This window comes from Sitodiplosis mosellana, unplaced genomic scaffold (genome assembly GCF_009176505.1).
Source record: "Sitodiplosis mosellana isolate CC-2019 unplaced genomic scaffold, AAFC_SMos_1.0 Smas_scaffold_6226, whole genome shotgun sequence".
In the NCBI taxonomy this organism is placed as follows: Eukaryota; Metazoa; Arthropoda; class Insecta; order Diptera; family Cecidomyiidae; genus Sitodiplosis; species Sitodiplosis mosellana.
Genome location: NW_022601467.1, coordinates 5577257 through 5592717, shown reverse-complemented (window position 1 = coordinate 5592717; position 15461 = coordinate 5577257). Strand labels below are relative to the sequence as shown.

General features: G+C 36.7%; 1 protein-coding gene across 9 annotated transcripts in view; it reads left to right on the top strand.

The window, feature by feature from the left end:
- Positions 1-15461, top strand: part of LOC129577744 (pleckstrin homology domain-containing family G member 5) — a 47603-nt gene that overhangs the window by 16181 nt on the left and 15961 nt on the right. For 3 of the 9 annotated variants that reach the window (XM_055465246.1, XM_055465248.1, XM_055465245.1), the window contains exons 2-5: positions 5479-5665; positions 8542-8638; positions 8962-9215; positions 12223-12309. In XM_055465246.1, the coding sequence (XP_055321221.1) occupies positions 5534-5665; positions 8542-8638; positions 8962-9215; positions 12223-12309 (570 nt within the window). In that variant the 5' untranslated portion in view covers positions 5479-5533. The remainder of the gene's footprint in view (positions 1-5478; positions 5666-8541; positions 8639-8961; positions 9216-12222; positions 12310-15461) is intronic. The other 6 variants (XM_055465250.1, XM_055465249.1, XM_055465244.1 and 3 more) reach the window with 4 other exon arrangements.

Below are 15461 nucleotides of genomic sequence, written 5' to 3'. Positions count from 1 at the left end.
TCTCTCTCTCTCTCTCTCTCTCTCTCTCTCTCTCTCTCTCTCTCTCTCTCTCTCTTTATCGTGTTTTTTTGGTTCGATTCTGTGATTACACGTAAAATCGTGCTTAAATTTTCGTTCAATATTTAAACGTCGTTGTAAATACACACGCACGCACAGCATCAATGCACATAGCAAATGAAATGTCAATGAACGTCCGACAAATATAAATGTGTAATTATTTGCTCATTTTATGCAATTTATCAAAAGCAACTTACTCTGTAATACATTCAACTGTTTTCTTTTTCTTCTCACAAATTTGTTTACAAAACATAACATTTCGAACAACAAAATTCCGTATGGAATCAAATTCAGCTCAATTCGGTGATATGTTTTTTTTTCTGTGTCTGTGTGAGTTGTTCAAAACTCAAACGATAAAAAACGATGAAAAATTATAAAATTGTTATTTGGCTAAATTCCAAAACGAATTTTTTTTTTCAAAAGTGTTTGTGTGAATGTGCAACAACATATGAACTCATGTGAATTGGTTGGTTTTTGCCGGTTTTTATTGACTTTAAAAGATGCTTTTTTGCTCGATCCAAACATTTAAGTAATTTATTTGCTCTGTTGATTTGGAAATTGGCACTAAAGTCTCGACGTTATAAATGGTGAATCGGCTGAAATTAACGACTTTTGAGTGTTGAGAGTTAACATAACGATGGGATTTGTGTGTGTGTGTGTGTTTTGGTCGGATGAAACACGCATGCAACGTGCATCTGGATACATAAATTAAAACTACCATTCTCCTCCTTCTGTTCATCTCATTTTTTGTGTTGTTGGTGATGTAGAATCATTTTAACGTTTTTATACACTGGACACCATAAATCTAAATTGATAAGAATTTCATTAAAAATGAATCATTACAATGTTCCCCTGGCGTAATGGTTCTTTTTTTTGCTTTGGTCAATGTACGCTAATTGAAAATCATAAATGAAGGCACAAGTTTTCTAGCGTGAGCAATATCATATGGAACAACCAAAAAAGTAGCAACAACGAAAAGACAGAATTCTTCATTTTTTTTTTTCTCCAAGTGAATGAAAATCTTATGATGGTATTTTTATTTTTCAACATATCTAATAATGGTTCAATCGAGGGCAGAAAAAAAGACAAGAGAGAAAAGTACCGCGGAACATTCAATCATTGAAATGGCAATTTATTTGAAATAAACGGGAAAATTATGACACACGAGAGGGTGAGCGGTGGCCCCATCAAACTTAATAAATTTATCACGGAACGTAAGCCAGCGAAGAGTGACTCGAAAATTCACAAAGCAAATGTGGGAATCAAGCAAATGTGGAAATAGAGATTGACAATGCCAATGGAATGGTTCGGTTGCAAATCGATAATTCAAAATTGGCATTATAAAAACGCGTAAATAATAAAGTAGAATAGCTTATGTAGATTATGAGTCCATTTCACTAAAACGATGTGACTGTTGCGTTATTCAGTTGAACTTTTTTTTGCCTCTCCCCTATTCTCTCTCTCTCTCTCTATCTCTCGACATTGTACAAGAGCAATAATAGATGGTAATGAAACGTTAGATTCAGGCACAAATTGACACAAAATAAATGTAGAATGGGGAATGAGCAATAAAAACCGTGTCTTATACATATTTTCACGTATTAAAGATTGGCATTAGAAATGAAACAGAAATGGATTGAAAAAAAGGAGAAAATACAAGCAAAAGGAGTCAAATGAAATGAAGAATGAATTCGTCACATTTGCGTATACGCAAAAAAAATGCGAACGCTTTTTCTATGTCATACAAAAGGGAAGTCAAAACGAGGGTCCCCATATTTTCCATATCTCTTGCTCTCTATCTTTTATTTTGCAAAAACGTCCAACAACAACATCAAAATGACAGAATGAAAGCAAACATTGTATACAACACAGAATGTGTAGTGTAGGATCGCAACGACTGCAGAATCATTCGTATATGCGTGTCACAGATATTGCGTGCTATATAATAACAATATTTTACTATGTTAGATTTCTTTTTCGTTTATTCGCATTTTGGCCGTTTTATTTGTATCCATGTTTTCATGTTTTTTTCTGTCTTCATTGTAGCTTTTCTGTTTGTCGTCGAAATCATCGTCGTCGTTGTTGATTTTGTTGTTGTTATCGTCGTCGTCGTCGTCGTCGTCGCTCGGTTGCTATTTCTTCTTCAGGCACTTCCAGAAACAAAGTGCAGACAGTCCGTGATTTGTTTTAGAAATATGCCACGATATACATTGTCTGTACGCGCACACACACACACACACACACTCGTGCACACATCCAGATTCTGAATGTAACAGACATTCGTTTCAGTCAACGAGCCAGAGAAAGAAAAAGCGAGACGATGGCGTGCGCGATTTGCCCGTTAGCTGCTTAAGTATAGAGCTGCTGCTTATTCCTCTGCTCTTCATCCTCAAATGCAAAATGTGATAATAATTAAAAAGTCACTTGACATAATTACACACTTCACACGATTCATATTTATGTCTATCTCTTATCTTTATTGAATGTGGAAATGTTAGCGTTTGTGCGTGTGGCGCTTGCTGATTGCTTCTCATGCGCTTTCACTTAATTTGTTGGCTTCGTGGATTTAATTTGTTTGGGACGAGCGAAGAAAAATAACGACGGCATTGAAGTAAATAAAATGAAAACTATTTTTTTTAAAGCATAAGGAATGATTTAACGAGGACACACCGGAGCTATATAGCAGCAGCAGCGGTAATATAGTAGTAGCACCAGTTCCACGAACCATTCCCTGGTGATTTATTATCGCACGTGAGAATACTCGATGTGACATTAATGTGCATGTTTATATTCTAGATTTTCAATGAACAATGGCAAATAAACGAAAACGATGTGATATCTAATATGTGGGCAACAATAGTTCAAAATCCATTCGTCAGCTCACGATTCAATCAAAATTGCGTGCAGTGTACGTGTGTTTTTGTATGTGATTGTTTCGTTTTCCATTCAAATCTTCTTTTCATCATTTTTTTCTCTATTCTTTTCATTTTCACTCAATTTGAATAATCAATTTGTCAGATTTAACAAATGTTAATAGAGCAGACCCCGTTAGATACCGTTAGATAAATATACGCTGCACATGAATACAATTCAATGTCAGCCTTATCGTCCGATACACAATACCAAGAGAGAGAGAGAGAGAGAGAGAGAGAGAGAGAGAGAGAGAGAGCCAAAAATTCTATGAGCATTTACGACGAGGATGAAATATATAGATGGCAATAAAGCATAACTTATAGTTTTATAGCATTGTCATGGCGACACACAGCACATATTAACAATGGAATGGCTACCTTTATTATTGCTCTATTATTTGAACATTCTCGATTGGTAAATATTTTACTAACACCTGCGACACACAGCAATATATAATCATATGTATTAATACATATTACATAATTGTGTATGCAATGAACTAATAGATCAAGATCGCTCGAGCCCATTGTAAATCGATAAAACACCGAAATGATAATACCTATTGGGGACACACTCATTCATTGAAAACAAATGAGTTCAGATGACATAGCGACAACATTGAACAACTGGAAAAGGCTTCAATTTACTTGAAATTGTTAAAGCGCTGCAAATAATGTTGTCGAAAATGGCACGAGCGGTTTTTCTCTGATGCAGTGATATTGCACTTGATAGAGAGAGAAAGAAAGAGAGAGCGCTATAGAATTCCCATGAGTGAAATTGATCCAAACTACTGTTCAATAGACTGATGACAGCCTATCCATTCGTCATTGACGCGCTTATACCATACCCGTAAAATACTCAGCCGTACTTGTATTTTGATTGTAAGAATTGTACAAGAGTAACAGATGTTGTTTTTTGTTATTTTCTTCATCCCGAAAGCACAGGCACATTCAACATACACACACGGCATATGCCAAGTCCATGAACACACACTATTTACCTTAACTGAAACATGTACTTACATTTTATATTTATGTGAGACACAAATAACTTACAGATTCAGTGTGTCGTACAATTGTACACATACCGTACAACCCCCTAGATTTATTTGATCGTTGGACTATGTATCCAAGCCATAGGCTCAATTTCTATAGTAGATCTTGACGTGCATACGTGCAAAAAAAAACTTTTAGTCCATTAGTTTATTTGATGTTCGTGCCCCAAGCCCACTCGGTTTTTTCACTCTCTAATAAAATATTTATTCACGAATTAAAACCCAATACATAGCGTTCGGTCTTTCATATAGTTGGTTCATTCGCCGCCACCGCCGTCGTCATCGTCATCGTCCTAGACTGTACGCTAACACAAAAGCTATTTCCGTTTGTTCATGCCAACAGCGAAATAAATCGCGCGCGAAACTATATATATTCTTTATGGGAACAGAGAATGGTGGGCTCTGAATATGTTTCACAGTAATTTTTGCAAGTTACATGTGCCATGCACTGTGCACATCAAAAACGAACTTTCGTTCGACACTGCATTGCAGTGCTATCATTTATGGCATTCGGCTTAGTGTTTGGTCTTCCTGGATTCCTTTTCGACATGTTTCAAGCGATTCGTTATGTTGTTTCACCTTATTTTTGCTCTTCTAAGCAGAACACGGTCAATTTTTTTCTATTTGATATGTGTTTTTGCTTGTTATTTCCATGGAATTCCACGCTCATGTTTAGTAACAAAAAACAATGAAAGAGAAATGAACGAAAAACAAAATATACCACATGGAAATGGCAAAATAATATTGAAAAAAAAAATCACGAGAGAAATATAACGAACGTTTGTCTTTGTTGCGCGAAACTAATTAGTCCGGGGTGGCCCCAACAACGAACTGCACTTATGCTAGCTGCTTCGCTACACTTAATACAAATATAATTAATTCGGGAAAGGTAGGGAGGTGAAAATGCTAAACCAAAAGCAAATTATAACTGTGGTCGCATAATGACTTAGCCTAATTAATGTTTGAACTTTAAATGGATACATGGATTTTGCCTTTTATCAAGACTAATGCGATCAATTTAACAATATCACAATGTTATCCGCATAACGATGGTCGGTCGGCATTTCACAAGTATTATTGATTTTGCATCATTACCAAAAACCAACCTCACCCTCACCTTGCAATCCGAAGCACACACACACACACAAATACACAAACATTGTCTGACAATTAAATTTATGGGCCATCATCAATATTTCGCAAATCATTTCGAATGAAGGAAAAATCAGAGTATTAAGTGAAATAATGATTCGGAAATCGATGGAAGTGAATAGTGAAATTGTGAAGACGACGAACACGACAACGACGACAGTAATAACACAAAATGGCAATGAGATATTCCCGATGATTAAGAATCAAACGACAAAATTGCCGCAAAACAAACCAACACTATTGACAACAACGACACACACACACACATACAAAACAATTATTTTTTCTTTTCATTTTACAAGGACAATCGCATAGAATAATGAACTCGAACAAAAGTCATTCAGTTTGTGCGCTGTGATGTCAACCAATACCAATAATGAACGGAAACGGCTCAATGCAAAGAATCCGTTTCGAACCATCGAAACGGACACATCGATTCGATCACCACCGACGACGCAGCAACCACAGCAAGCAGTTAAATGCTATACGGTAAACAAATTATCTCATTTCCTTTCCTTTCCTTTTTGTGAATTCATTTAATATTTCGCGATTTTTTCAATTATAAAATTTCAATTTTGCACGCTGGATGTGTATGAACGCGGTATTTCTCTCCTTTTTCCCGGTGTGTGTTTGTTTCATCATTTTTGTATGTGTGTCGAATGCATATAATAATCAAACAGAGAGAGAGAGAGAGAGAAAGAGAGAGAGAGAAAGAGAGAGAGAGAGAAAGAGAGAGAGAGAGAGAGAGAGAGAGAGAGAGAGAGAGAGAGAGAGAATTCAATGAACCCAACACCAAACCAAATATTAAAAATATATTCTCTTACACCTTTGTAGCTTGAAGCCCAAAATGAAAAGCTCACGTAGTTTACCTTTTTTTTCCTTCGTGAATTTTTCTTCAAAAATAAATACCAAACGAAAACATTGATTTGTATTTAAAATGAAGCTACATAGACACCATCGAGTTTACGCTCTCTGTTTGATTAACAACATTTGCTGGTACAAGAATTTCGATACAAAAAATTGCTTTCGGCCAATTCGCACACCCAAACCCACTGAGGAAGAAAAACGATGAGAAATCAACTCCATTGAATGCACACAACATTTAATAGCAATCGTTTTGTTATTGACGACGAATGAAAAAAAAAAACTTATTCTTCCTCTCTCGTTCGCATTCACCACGCGCTCGTGTGTGTGTGTGTGTGTGCGATGACTTGTGTTACTACAATAATCAACACCTTTTTGTACATATATAGATGCGTATATCGTGTTCTTCCTCTCCTTAGTGTCTGTCCGTCTGTCTCATTTGTTGAATTTCTTTCGTCAACTCTCCCCCACCACCTCCAACAACAACATTCACAAGAAGACATCGGAAGACGAAACTCAGTAACTAAGTTACCGCATGGTTTATACCGGAACACGAAAATTTAATTATCTTGTTTGTGCATACAATAATCATATTTCAAAACCACCTCCGTCGAAAGAACATCCTGTAATTCAATTAGTAATATCGGTGAAATTCAATCCTGTGGGTCTTGTGTTTTGATTTCAATTATGTTTTCAGCTCCTTTTACCCCATAATCCATTTGCTCAGGCCTTTCAAATGTGAGCAAAACCAAACATTCATCACGTACCAATTCCTTTTTTCCTCATCTCTCTTTTTTTCCGTTCACATTTCCCTTTCCTGTGTGTATGTGTATATATGAGTCTTTGTCAAACTAGATACAAATTGTATGATACGAGCACAACTGACTGATACAAAGTTTTCAATGCACAGAGCAACAACAACAACGACAACTTCAGAAAAAATGAAACTATTTTCCAACATTTTGACAGTAAAAAATAATATTGTGTTTTAGATGTGATTTTCAACACCTCTCTCTCTCTCTCTCTTTCTCTCTCTCTCTTTACAATGGTCTGTGTGCCGGTCTGTCGTTGATGCAGCTTCAGTAGTTCACCTTTTTGTTGTTGCTGAGAAAATATGTGTGATTTTGCTGCCGGCACTTGTCATATTTTCCCCGAAAATTTCATGTTCCATGTGAATCCAGTTTCTGCACACAATACATAGATAGGAATATAGGTGAAAGAGCAGCAAAAGAGGATGATTCGTGCGGCTCGTTTCATGCTTGAAGCCGATAAGAAAACATTAACTTCCAACAAATGAACATCTAATAATAAAATAGTTGCTATCAAGTTGAATCATCCGATTTTCTTCCCCCGGAAAATATTCGCACCCATAAGCAAATATTGGTTTAGTGTCGTTTTCGTAGGTATTGTGTTCTTGGTGCACATAGAGAGCTCTCTCTCTATCTCTCTCTTCATGGGCTTCATGAAAATGCAATTGATTTAGATGAATTATGTAATCAAGTGGATTGGATAGTATCCAATGGATACACCGATGTTAACCGGGAGCTTGTTTCAATTCGCCTTAAATGTTCGCAGAAAATCATTCTTATGTCACAGTAACCAATTGAATGCATTGACAGGTGTCTTGCTAACATCTTGGCCATTCCCGAACGCCATCGATTCAATGTCCTGGAATCTAAACACAAGAAATTAAATTATCATTGTTCAATAGCAATAAATGCAGTCGGTATGAGTCGGGTATTCGGATAACAAATCCAATCAGACTGAAAGCTTTCGTGACAAATATATACCGTTAAATTGCGCGTATAACATATTTCACGCAAACACACACACACACACACACATGCGGCATTTCTATTGTCAAAATAGAAGAGCGACCACCGTGTGGTATTAGGAACGGTAATGAAATAGGTAGAAAACGGAAACGAACGAACCGAAGAAGAAAAATGAAATTGTGGAGAAAATTGGGATCGAACGAAATGCGAAGCTTAAAAATTTACACATAAAGAAAATGGGCACATTTCGTTTCGCGATTGGCCATAAAAATAAATGAACAAATAAAAAGTATGAAAATAAAACTTTGATATAACATACAGACACATATACACAATCTATATGATGAATTCATTTGCATTCGTTTCCCGATTCGAAATGTAAACAGTAAACACACATATGATGTGACAGACACATCACAGCATTTACACATACACACACACACGCATCGAAAGAGACAGATACCGAGACAGTGGCAGAGAGGAGAGTGGTAATCGTTTTTAAAGGGTGAATAGACGCTGAAAGCGGCCATGTGACGCAATCAAACTAAACGGAACATCACCTTCCTCACTGTTCTTCCGTTCACTAAATAAATCCATCGATATACGATGCACCGTAGCTTTATGAGCTAGCTTATATAGTTCGTAGCGCGTTGAGATAAATATACGCTCTGTCTCTCTATCTCTATCTCTCATTCGCTAATATTTATTTATGTGTATACGATTTAGCAGCAATCATCATTCGTTCCACCACAATACACCAATAATCCGTTTTTGGACGAGAGAACGGAAATGGACAAAGAGCCTATCGAATCATTTATAAATGGTGAGTCTGATTTGCGGCAACATTGAGAGCCACATGCAATTGATGAGATGAATGTAGCTTCGATCTGGCTCGTCGATGGGCTTATGTTTGCCAGACCAGTCACTGACGTCTGCTATACATTAGTTTCAAGCGGAATGATGGTATAACGTTACTGATCGAAAAGAAGACAAAAAAATAAATAAAAAAATAAACAGAAAATCTATGATGCCGCATTTCAAGCTACATTCTTCTTTTCAACTGTCTTGAGTGGTGGCCGTCTCTCTTTGTGTATCCTCCTTCCCCGATCGTTTGTTTGGAATATTCTAAAGAGTTGGTCCAAAAAGATTATAGGAATTGTAGGAATGGCACAAGCGTCCCCGATAACAATAGAAATGACGTAAATCTCATCGATTATACAACGAATGAAAAACATCAATCAAAAATTGAATCATCAATACCAACATCACCATCATCATCCCTTTTTTTACGTAATAAAAATCCATTTTTAATCGGCGAAATGAAGCACAGTGATGAATTTACACAGTCACCAATGAAAATATGTCTCGTTGTTTCACCGCCAACAAGCAAATTACTGCAGGTATGCTGAACACATATCATATGTAAATACACAAAGCACAAACACACACAAACCCACTCACTCACTTATACACAGACATACACTGACACTGACACAGACACACAAACCGAGCAACCGTAGTGCGTAGCTGTTGTTTTCTCTCTATATCATCATAATTCACGGTTTTGTTGTTTTTATTTTTTATTTTTCAATGTGTCAAAACTATCGTTGGCATATTTATTCTACACTCTTTATCAACCTCCCACCTCGTACCATTGCCCTTTTTAATTTATTGAAACGCGATTTCATTAGGCAAAAACTAATGTGCCATTGCTCAAAACCGCATACTGTATGACATGAAACCTTAAATAAACATTACAAAGTTACGATCGACAGTATAAGTTTTTAATTTAACGGTTACAGAATGCAATTTCCCGACAATTTTAGTTTTCACAATAGTTGTTGCTGCTGATGTTACTGGTGGTGTGTGCACACACAAACGCGCACACACATTAGTTTAAAATGTAGTGTTGAATGCGAATACGGTGCGGTGTATCTTAGGATTATTTGATTATTATACGTTTTATCTATTGTGGCGTATGTGCGTATGTATGAGTGCGCCAAAAACAGAGACGAAGTTGGCAAAGCGATTAAAAAAGCAACTCGAAGCTGTTGTTGACGAGAATGAAGTCACGGATTGTTTCAGTTTATTGAATGTTTTAACATATGTTTGTATCTTTTACATAAGTTTTTCTCTCGGCATTTGAAAGTGTTGAGCAAGGAAAAATTATGCTCCAATCCAATATTCGGTTGGTTGTGGATTATTTCCATTTGTTTGTGTGTAAACACACATATACACACGATGAACTCTGGTCGCCTTGCGATCCCAACCATACTGGGGAAGAATCAAGAGCGTTCGTGCTGTGTCTTTTCGCACAATTCAATGTGAAACAAATCGTAAGCAATTGGAAGATTGAGTGGCTGTATCCAAAAGCTTTAGTGTATTACAACAAATTGCAGCGATTTCAGCTGAAACCACAGCCAGGGTTATAATATATGAATACGCTGGAAAAGTTTATGAAATAATTAATGTTTTTGGCAATGAAGGATTCGCTCGCTTTGTTTTTTTTTCTCCTTCTTTTTCGCCCAGCTGACATTCGTGCTTGCTCACACTCTTCGTTCCTATCTCTCTATCGTTACTATGTAGTAAGTGGAAATCCATGTTATGTTACATAGAAGTGTGACATTTTGGGCACGTTTTTTCTATTTTTGTTTAATTTCATACCACTACCGAATGGGAATTGTAAATGTGCGTCAAACACTTCATTCAACACACATTTAGCATTGTTTCAGTGAACTGATCTGGCTTTTTATTCAATTCGTTATCAAAAAGAGATTGGCGAAAAATAAGCCATATTGATAGTTTACCAAAAAAAGGTTTCACTTTTAAGTGGTGTTACTCGTGGAGCTGTGACTCTTTTTCATTTCAGTCAATTCAGCATCTGTTTTTGTCAAGGGGCAATCCACTCAAAAGTAATACATAATACCTGCGAAGTAATACGAAGTAATACTAGGTAAAAGTGGTATTACTTTTGATAAAGTAATACTCCTTTTAAAAATAATACTATTGTTTGAAAAAAGTAATACTAAAGTAATACAAGGTAATATTTACATTAGTATTACTTAAAGTAATACTAATACACAGTATTACTTTTGAGTGGTTTGCCCCTCGGTTTTTGTTGTTGGTGAATGGGAGTATCTAAAAAAAGGCAGGGCCCAACCGTATTTGTTTGAATTTCAAAAATGCCAACGTCGGATGGGGCTTTACATCTCGATAAATCTAACATTATACAAAAAAAGCAATTCTAACGAAAGTCATTCGCTTGGAAACGAACGTATCAACGACCAAATGAAATAAAACTCCTTTTGTTATGTTTTGAAAACAGGGAAACGGTGATATCTGTACTGGCGAGGGAAATATATCTAAAGCATTTCAAATGTGAAATCGCCCATGCAAAGCGGAAGCCTTTGTCCATGTGATGCTCAGGCGATGACTTTATTGACGGAAATGATTAAAGAAAAAAAAAACAAATTTCAACAACAAGAAAATACGCCGTTTCAAATACATTGGTCCATAATAGACTCAAACTCTCTAATTCAAATTCAATGTAATGCACTTTAAAAGTATCCGACTGCAATTTTCTTCAATGTTCTCCAAATGGGATTTACATCGATTTTGTTGAAAAAATGCGATCTTTTCGTAAATAGTTTTGGTCCGTAATATAGACTCGGTATGAGATTGTAATCGCCCTGTGCTTCCTTTCTTATTTCATTCCTTTTTCTCTGATACGAACAAATTGAACATGACTCGTGTATCGTGGAATCGGAACACGGGTACTAAAAGCACATCAACAATATTGCCACCTGATTGGACTGTCAATGAACTTATGATGCAGAAAATATAATCGGATTTAAGGAAACTCCTTCCAATTTTCTCAAAAAATATCCACGTATCACATTGTCAAGGAATGTTGAATAGTGTTGCTGCCGCTGCTTTTTTTTGCTGTTCTTTGATTCTAAATGTTTTTTACGGTTTTTACTCCCTCTCACTTGTTTTTATTGTGCCCATCAAATGTGAATGCAATGTTTTATCTCCATTTTAGTACTTAAAGAGCCAAAAGTGATGAGCTGTTGTTTTTTCTCTCACTTCACTAATACGGCAAAAAATGGCACACAGGCACTAATTCGAGACATAGTCTGGTGTGGGTTGAAAAGAGCACACTCACACAAACACACAAACAAACAGTCACTCATTCGATTCACAAAAGAAAAAACACAACATGGTTAAATTATAGACCAAAATATGCCATTTGCAGTATCCTTTCAACGACCCTCGATCGCAAATCGGGTTTTGTTTTTACAGATTACCATGTCGCACGCACTTTCCTCATTTAATCAAACTGGATGGTTTTATTGGAGCTTTTGATTGACTTTTTCTTTTTTCTTCTCTCCTTTTTTATATACATAGCTAAAATCCAAAAGTCTGACGCATTTAGATTCGCTGGAACCACATAATTTGATGCAAAACAGCGTTTTTCCATCACAACACACAGAGGTAAGAATCAATACTGACAACTCCCACTGTATTCGTCCAATAAATTGTTGTGCTGCGTTTTTTTTTATTCTTTTCGAAATTCAACTCGTCGCTCATACTCACACTTAGTGAAAAGAAAAAAAAACGTATGACACACACTTTACCAACGAGTATTTCGGGCGAACGGCATAACGTTTTGTTCTGCTCTCTGAACCGGATCAATTGGAAAGTGATAAATTTTTTTTTATTACCAATTTTGCACACACACACACACACAAAATCACCCGGTGAATGGTGCAAAACCATGATAATTTTTCATTGTTTCAATTTCGACGAATGGTTGGCTTTGGCCAAAGTGATCATATTTCGCTCCACAGCACAATAACTTGCCGATGGACGTGAATGCAAATTTCTCAAATGAAATGCCAGCATATTTTCATATTTTGGCATATTTTGCTCGCGCGCGCGTCTCTCTCATTCATTCATTCTCTATTCCGTCCCATTTGTAAGCTGGTTTAGAATCGCAACATCAAATGATATGCATCGCATGATTTGGAAACCAAATGAATTCCAATCCGATTATCGAGGCAATGATTTAGAATCACAGTCAAATGCGGAAAAATGAAATTGAAGGTTTGAGCTGATACATTTGTATCATAAAACGTCATGATTTTAACTATTTTACGTGACACATGGCTTTCTTTTTTATTTCAAACGAAAATTACTACTCATGACGACAACGACGGCGACGGCGACGACCAAACACAACAACGAAAAAGACACTTCAATGCTCAAAGGAATGCTTCTTATGAGCATTGAAATGTGTAGTAACATCATTTTTGCGTTATTTTCACAATCAGCATTTTTTTTCTTTCTCGCCATATCTCACTCTATCTCTCTGTGTTTCTCTCTTGCCGACATTTTTTTTTTACCAATTCAATGCACACAGCCTGACAATATTTCAAACATTTTAACTTGCAACTTCGAGCTATTTCGGGAACTGTATGGAAGATTACATCGCAAAAATGCTTTTCAGAAAAAGAAGAAAAAAAGTGCTTATATATTTTCCGTGTTTTTCATTCGCTTCTCCCCACTGTCTCTCTTCTCATTCGGTGTGTGTGAGTGTGTATTGCTGTATATTGAATCGCTTTTAATTGTTTTACGAGATAAGAGCTTCCCCCAAAAAGAATGTGGCAATATGTATGTTATATTTTTGTGCCATTGCAAGGCTCCGAATGTCATGCGATTTTCAATGAATGCTTCGGGGGAGGGGGTAGCGAAAAAAGGAAGCAAAAAAATACTGCGTATTCATAAAAATATCATTAAAATCATTTGTGTTCGAATGTATGTGATAAAATGTGTGGAAAATATTCGATATGTTTGCTGTGTGAATGATGCGTTATTTGAATAAATATGATTGAGCCAACTTTTGTCGCATCGCAAGAACACATTGAACCAAGCGACCACCTCATGAACGTACACACACACACACACACACACAAAGGAATCAAGAACGTACATTTATCTCACAATTAATAAAGGGAACAAGCGAGAGAGAGGGGGGGGGGTAGTAATGAATGAGCTGCTGATATAGCGCCGTATTCGGTTTGTGTGTGGCTTTCTTAAATGTGATGCGCCTGTCGAGGAGATCGGCAATAAGATTTAACACTTTTGCCATTCATACGACTTGCTCTTCAGTTAAGTGCTTTTTCACTTTGAGTACGGCACGTCAACTTCGAATTTGTCAAAACGGTGTCTCATTTTCATTTACGGTAAACTTTCATTGAACATGTACACAGCAGCAAGGCAAACGGGATGGCAAACAGAAGAAAAGCAGCAGCCAAGACAACGACAGATTTTTTTTTTTTGAAATTTATTAAACTTATTGGATCTGACTGCGGTTGCTTCGTTTCATGCCACCACCGATGAATGTGATGAGTGTGGAATTGTTTTTTATGCCATTCCATGAATACCAATTAAATATACATATATATATATTTGGAGTTTGAACCATATTCTGACGAAATGTTGACTCATTTTCCAGTATATGAGGGGCCCGCAAAAATTTCACTATGTAGTTAACGATACACACATATTACAATCAACAATGTAATATCGACACACCGAACGGCAGCACCCCATCACAATAATGGCACACAATGAATTACGACCAGAGTAAAGTCGATATAGTTGAACGCGCTACGCTTTGTTCCATCCACGTACACAGATCTAGTGGCGGACTGGCACACTTAATCGATTGTGTGTGGTGTGCTCCTTGGTTAAATGATTCCACAGTGTGATATGTGTAGTATATTAAAACAGCTTGCATTCAATCATTCCATTCAATCTAAAGGGTGTTGTTGTTGTTGTTGCTATCGTTTTTTGTCTTCTCGCGTGCTCTTATTCCTTCTCTCTGACTCACTCAGTCTTTCACACACACACATACACATAGTCCCTTTCTCTCTTTCTCGTATTTTTCGCGATTTTCTCCACTAATTACCTTGACTGACTTCGCTTGCCTTCGCCAAATGAAACCATCGATTCGGTTCGTAAATGAACGGCGCGCGGCTATCAATTTGTGCTCGATGACGCTGCTAAACGACAAAGTTATATCATCGACCCGCTGCAATCGCCCGTGAAAGAAACAATGTAAAGTTGAAAGGCAATAACAGAACTGAATCCATTGTGTCCCATTTCCTCTGCAGACTCGCTCACTCATTCTTACTCGCCGTCATCATCCCACACGCTCGCTTTCTCACTCAATCACGGCGGAGATATGTGCGAAAAATTAGTTGGGCACTTTGTCAAACCAACAAACTATTTGTATCATTCGTACTTGGATAAATACTAATGCACGGCAAACATATTGAATCATTGACGCCAATCCACTAAATGCCGTTGTTAAGCGAAATTCTTTTTTGATTCTTCTTCTTCTTCTTATTCTTCGCTTGTTACTCCAAACTCTATCGCAAATACTTGATCCGAGTGTCGACTCCATTACCACTTATCGTTGGTGTTTGATTTTGAGCATGGCATTGATTTGGTTTTCTTAAAATTAAATTGAACGCAATGGAAATGATGTTGGCCGTATTTGCGAAAAAATCATGAAAGAAGACGAAAAAAAAGCAGAGTTTGACTTATACGCCAGATATATGCTATGGCATAAAAACAAT